The 6737-nt window shown below is 50.6% G+C and overlaps 1 protein-coding gene across 1 annotated transcript in view; it reads right to left on the bottom strand.

The window, feature by feature from the left end:
- KIAA1755 (KIAA1755 ortholog) overlaps positions 1–1242 on the bottom strand; it is a 45407-nt gene extending 44165 nt beyond the window's left edge. The window contains exon 1 of the mRNA XM_004370576.1: positions 865–1242. Coding sequence (XP_004370633.1) covers positions 865–1242 — 378 coding nt within the window. The remainder of the gene's footprint in view (positions 1–864) is intronic.
- Positions 1243–6737: the final 5495 nt, after the last annotated feature.

The following is a 6737-nucleotide window of genomic DNA, read 5'->3' as shown; positions in this document are numbered from 1 at the left end:
TCACAGCCCCTTTCCAAATCCCCACGGCTCCTGTGAACCCTCCCGGGGCTCCTGCGCCTGTCTGGAGCTGGGCTGGGATTGCCGGAAAACAGACTTTTCTTTTATTCTCTGTTCCCAGATACTGGCACATACACGCACACACAATTCTCCCAGAGCACTTTCTCAATGTGCCAGTCCAGAAGGCTGGGGTGCAGGGATACTGACCTCCCTCTTCCCCTCCCCCCTAGACCTAGCTCCCCACCCACACTCCCCATGGGAGCATCCGAGGTAGGGACAATGTGCAGTACTCACCTTCTAGCCCTGAGTCTAAACTAGCAAATCCACCCCAAGTTTTGTCCAAAGTCCAAGAGCTAGGACTCCAGCTCTGATCTGCTAAGATTGGGCGGCATCAAAGTTTAGAAGTCCTCCAATCTCACTCCACTTCCCAGAGGAGAGATGGCGGCCAGGGAGATGAGGGACATGGCTTGGGGAGCCCAGTGTCAGAGATGGGTTCCTGCACCACCACCCCCTGCTGGGGAGTGGGGCAGTTAGGCTCAGATGCCCGGCGAGGTCCTGGGGGTCGTTTCAGAGTAAAAGGTAGGGGTCGGCCCCAGACACCCCTCATGCCACCCGGGTCTGTTCTCATAGGGGGTTCTCAAAAGAAGGCAGACCGGGGCGGTCCAGGCCTTGGCAAGCGTTACCATGGTGACGGACTGGCTATAGGCGGCGGCTGCTCCTCTCCTGGGCAGTCCACTGGTCCGTCTGTCCGGTGCAGCTCTCGGTCTCCGCCTAGGACTAGAGCGAGCAGAGCGAGCTGGCCAGGGGCGCGCACCCCGTCCTCATCTCCGAGGGGAGGCCGGGCAGGGAGAGAGACGGGGTGGGTACCGGAGAGACGGGCGGAAATGAAGACTCGAGACAGGGAGAGACCGAGCGAGAGACGCGGACAGCGCGGCCGGGCCACCAGCCGAGGGCGGGGCGGGGTGGGGCGGGGCAAGGGCTGCCCGCGGCCAGGCCGGGGTCCGAGCGCTGCTCCCCGCGTGGGATCGCGCGAAGAGACAGCAGCAGCTTTGTGCCGGCGCTCCCGGCCCCTCCCGCCCTCCGCGGCGGGTGATGAGAATCAGGCGTCCCCTCCCGCCCCTCGGGCCGCGCCGGCTGCCAAAAGGAGCTCGAGATGTCCCGCTGTATTTTTCTACCCGCTCCTCCCTCTTCCCACGGCGCTCCCTCTTGCATGTCGCAGCCCCACCGGCCCCCGGCAGCCCCCATTGTGCAGACTGGCATATCGAGGCAGCCAGCTCCGTAGCAGCACCGCGGCCACCGGATGAAGAGCGCTCAGACTTCGGGGTCAGAACTGGGTTCAAATCTCCTCCTTGTCCACTGCCGAGTTGGGGGACTTGGGCAAATCACAAATTCTCTTAAGCCTCCGTTTCCTCATCTGTAAAATGGGGATGATGATAATGATGGCACCGGACACTTAGATTTGGTGACAGGGAGTAAGCATCTGTCCCAACACCCTGCCCTGTGAATCCTGCCTGCTCTCCATCATGATCACCCACTCCAGAGCTTTGAGTTGATGGCTGCTGTTTGCGGAGTTCTGGTCTTGTCTCTCAGAGAGTGACTGGCTGTGTGACCTTGACCATGTCATTGTTCCCCACTGGACCTCAGCTTTTCTTGGGTGACAAATTAGAGGATGGCTAAGGTTGTCTCTGGCCAAATGGCTCCGGTATTCACCCATTTATTTATCAAACAGTATGCCAAGCACTGAGCCAGAATAATGTACAATCTAGTGGGAGAGACAGGCAAGAAGCAGATACACAGAAAAAATCATAACTTCTATGAAGGAAAGAGATGTTGACAATGGAAACTGTAGGGCTGGTGGTCTGGGAATGGCACAGAGAAGCCTAGATCTGAAAAAGGGCGAGGCATTAGGGGAAGAATGAAGGGAAACAGAGTTCTAGTCAGCAGAAACAGCATGTGCAAAGGCCCTGGGGTACTGTTAAGCTTAAAGAAATTGGAGGTAAGCGGGGAACTGAAAAAGGACAACTGCAGTGGGCAAGGGTTTAAGTTCAAAGCCCAACCCCTATTCCACAGCCCATCTCCTACCCCACATAGGTTAATCAGAGAGAGCCTGAACCAGAAGCCATTCCATCTTACTGTGTGACTTTGGGCAAGTCTCTCCACCTCCCTTGACCTCAGTTTGATCATCTTTAATTTGGGACTGATAATCCCTGATGACTCCACCATGTCACAGCCCAGAGGATCCCCTTGATGGTGTTTATTAAGCAAACAAATCCTCTCCAACCTGCAGGAGCTAGTCTAGTTTGGTATCATTACTCCACCTGTGAATTTGGGTGTCCAGAAAAAACAGGCTTTTAATGTCAGGTGCAGAATTCTGCTGGGAGGGGGACAGCATAGCTTGGAGATTCTAGAGTCTCAGCTTTGCGGTCAGGCAGAAGTAGCATGAAAGCCAGTGTTCTGAGGTTGCAGGCAACAGAAACTAATTCTGAGTTAGTCACGCAGATAAATAATGTGTTGGCAGGGTATCAGGTGCTCACAGAATCAATGAGAAACCTTAGGGCCCATCCTCAGGAAAGAACAGGAACAAGCAGGACGTTCCAGGGGACTGGTGAGTCCCATGGAGCATCTTACTTCTTCCTGTCCTTTCCTGAGGAATGAGTGAATTGGAATGAATTGGAAACCCCTGAAGACTGATGGAATTACATCAACACAAACAAATACACCAAAATAGAATTTACTACATGTCAGGCACTGCCCTAAGTGTATAACAATTATGATGTAGATTCTATTATTATCCTCATTTTATAGATGAAAACGCTGAGGTAAGACAGGTTATGTAGCTTGCCCAATGTCAGGCAGCTAGTAAACAGTGGAGCCCAACATTGGACAATGTTCTCCATTTCCAGAGATTATGCTATTAACCACATTGCTATATTATCTAAATTAATCCCAAGCATCCTTCCTGTGGGGTATCACTCGTTGCTAGATTCAGAGCCCTAAAAGAGAGATCCTAATTGGCTTCACCTGAGTCATGTGCACTGGGTCCCACTAGACTGCCCATGTCAAGAAGAGTTGGTCACCCAAAAGGAAAGTAGGCTGCATGAAAAAGGATGGGGGAGAATGGATATGAAATGGCCTATAAACAGCAAATGTTCATTACAGTCCACCCCATGGGCCCCCTGACATCCTTTATACCCTTATTCTCATGCATGTACTTTCAGAAACACTCTCTACTGACATAGTACAATTCCACGTGCAACCAAAAATGTCTACACGCACACGTGCTCACACACACACGTATGGTTTGAATCCATACTATGTGGGACGTCAAGGAGATGGCTTCACCTTTCTGAGCTTCGAATTCCTCCTCCAAAAACTTACTTCCTCGTAGGGCTGTGATGGGGATTAAATAAATTCATGAATACGCAGTACTTTGCACCATGCCTTACAGTACTATATTACACATAAAACGGTGTTGTTTTTGTTAGGAGCTGATGGTTGTGAAATCAGTCTCCAAATACACAGACTTAACTGTTGGACTAGACTTGGTTCATCTTCTAGGGATTTTCCAGAGGATTTTCCAAGAAATTTCCAAGTATTCACTTCCTTTCTCTTTGGTAAATAAATAAGTAACTGAATCATGCTTCAACTGCTACAAAAATCTGTCACTGGTCTTAAAGTGGAGTGGAGAAAACCCAGAAGCAGTAGTGAAATGGGTTCAGCTACTGATTTGCTATGTATCCTTGGTAGACCCCTCTTCAGGGCCTTGGTTCCCTCAACATAAAATGGAGGTCTTCACCCTCTCCTCATGAGCTGTTTTGAGGATTCAATGAGATAATGCATTGAAAGGGTTTAACACAGTGCCTGGCCCATAATAGGTCCCAGGCAAATGTCCGTTCAACCTATGATTCTGAGATTCCCATAACCTGGAGCCAGGATGCCTCACTAAGAGACAGGCTCACTTGGTGGAAAGAGTGTTCTAAATTAAGCAGAATGGAAGCCCTATGGGACAGTTCTACTCTGTCCTATAGGGTTGCTATGAGTCAGAATAGACTCGATGGCAATGGTTTTTTTGGGGTCATGGGATTCAGAATTTTTTAATTCATTCACTCATTCATTCGTTCAACAAATACTGATTTGCTCCTACTCCAAGGAAGCGAAACCTGGCACCCACGTGCACACTCACCCCTTCCATACCCATGGTAGACATCTCTAATTTATCATGGCACTTCCTGCGGAGCCCTGAAGCAGCCTCAGAAACCTCCTAACACAGAGCCCAGGCAGCCATTACCAATCAATCTGAGTTGGCATTGGAGACAATGTTTGTTTGCCATCTGTGGTCCCAAGACAAAAGGCAGACTGGCATTGTGGAGAATACACAGGGTCTGGGGGTAGAAGGCTTATGTTTGAATACTGCCCTAAAGCCCTGATTGGCCTTGCTTGGGTCACATTCCTGGGCCAATCATGTGGCCAGGGTAATGAGGCCATTCCGATTGGCCAGAATAGATTCCATGCCCATCCTTGGGTAGAAGCACCATGACAGATGGCTCTACCAGGACCACATGGAGTGGGGAGAAGTTCTCCAAAGAAACCAGAAAGGGGATGGGAGCATAGTTATGCTAACAAAGGCTTTGGTGATCATTGCCCACTCCATAAACTCTGGGAGGAAAAAAAGTTGGAAATGACATTTCTTCCCTCAATGACCTTCTCTTCTTGCAGGGGAACATATGATGTTTAAATGAGTTTCCTGATGCTGGGTCATAGGATGGTAGTGGAGGAGGACCTGTGGCACATGGGTATCTCAATCACTGTTCCTCCTTCTCCTAGGATGCCCACGGTCTGGTGGGAGAGGCAGGGATGGTAATGACTCACAAGAACTAAACCTCTCTGAGCCCCTGAAAGAGAGTTAAAATTTTACCTTGTTCAACTGTCACAATTTACAGCAGGGAGGTTCACCCAGAGAGGGGTAACTCATATAATGTCACTCTGCCCAGCTAGGACAGCTATCTGCTTGGCTTGCTCCCCAAACTGCCTTATGGTGGAGAAGCCCGGGATATATACTTAGAGGCCCAGAGTGTGGATCTCTGCCTGCCCTTTAACTCCCTGGGGAATCTTAGGGGTTTGCCAAAATTCTCTGAACCTGTTTTCTCACCTGTACGATGGAACCAATAACCTCTGCTCTGCCTCCCTCCCCTGCCTGCTGTGAGGCAATAGTCATGATCATTTGTCATGTTCTGCCAGGGATGGAGACCATGAGATGCGTGTATTGAGCACCCACTCTGTGCCAGGGACAGTGTGCTGGGCCCCTGCCCTATTGTAGCTCACAGTCTAGCAGGGGATCAGACCTTAATAATTAACACACCATACAAAGGTGGTAAGGTCTTTAAAGGAAAGGGGGAAAAAAGCACATATCAAAGGAACCCGCTGGATGCTGGAGGATCTGGGAAGGCTGCCCTGAGGGCTTAAACTGAAATCTAAAGAGAGGGGAAGAGTTAACTAGTGAAAGACATCACAGAAGAGCATTGCAGTCAGAGGGAACAGCACATGCAAATGTCCTGTGGCAGGCAAGCATGCTGGAGGCACTGAAAGAGGCAGAGAACGAGGGGGAAAAGGGCAGGAGAAGAGGTGGATGAGGTGGGCAAGGCTGTGCAGACCACAGAAAGTAGTTTGAATTTTCTCCTTGGAGTCATGAAAAGCCATGGGAGGGATTTAAGAAGGAGAGTAACATGATTGGATTAATTTTTTCTAAAAGACTCCTCTAGCTTCTGGGTAGAGCAGATCATACAGAAGGGGGCAGGGAATGCAGGGGGACCCACCAGCAAGGGAGCTGGCATGAGGGGCTGGAGAAGGGTCTTGCTCCAAGGGCAGTGGAAGCCAAGAGCCAGGCCCAAAGGCAGGGAGCCCTGAGGGCCATTGAGCCCCCTTCTCCAGCCCATCCCTTAGCCGCCACCCCTCTGGACTCTGTACCCCTGGGATTTCCCTTTTCCTCCCAGTTCAGCTCTTTCTTGTTATTGTGGGACTGACTCCATGGATGACTCCTCCAGGACTTGGGTTTCTTGTTCCAGCTGTCTCCTCTCCTCCGGTTACATTTAGCTCCTTGGGGGGCCTGCAGAGCTCGCCCCTCAGCATCTGGGGAGGCAGCCAAGAGTCCCGCCAGCTGGAGGGGAGCTAAGGAGGAAGGAGCCTCAGACACCACCTACGCTTTCCTGCCTCTGTGGTTTTGCTCACGCTTTTCCCTCTGCCAGGGGATCCTCTTTCTGTAAGATCTGTTCATCCTTCCAGGACCACCTTTTCTGGGAAGCTCTGCCTGGTGCCCTGAGGCGATCTTCCCCCTTTGCTCAGCAGTCATCCTGTAGAAATGACCCTGACCTAGTCCCTGTCCTTGGGGACCCCATCTTCTGGTGAGGGAGGCAGAGAAGTGTATTGTTGGAGCTGTGAATACAAATATGGTAGAAGCTAGAGGAGTGAACCAGTAACTCCCTATAGAGGTGAGTTAGCTGAGGTTTTCCAGAGGAAGAGATATTTATACCTAGGTTTTGAAGGAGGAGTAGAAGTTCACTGCAGGCAGAAAGATGAGAAGGCATTCCATGCCAAGGAAATAGTGTATGCAGTGGCACCAAAACAAACAAACCAAACCCATTGCTATCGAGTCAATTCCGACTTATAGTGACCCTATAAGACAGAATAGAACTACCCCATAGGGTTTCCAAGAAACAGCTGGTAGATTCAAACTGCCAACCTTT

The sequence above is a fragment of the Trichechus manatus genome, unplaced genomic scaffold (assembly GCF_000243295.1).
Source record: "Trichechus manatus latirostris isolate Lorelei unplaced genomic scaffold, TriManLat1.0 scaffold00008, whole genome shotgun sequence".
In the NCBI taxonomy this organism is placed as follows: domain Eukaryota; kingdom Metazoa; phylum Chordata; class Mammalia; order Sirenia; family Trichechidae; genus Trichechus; species Trichechus manatus.
This window is presented reverse-complemented; position numbering and strand designations above follow the sequence as displayed.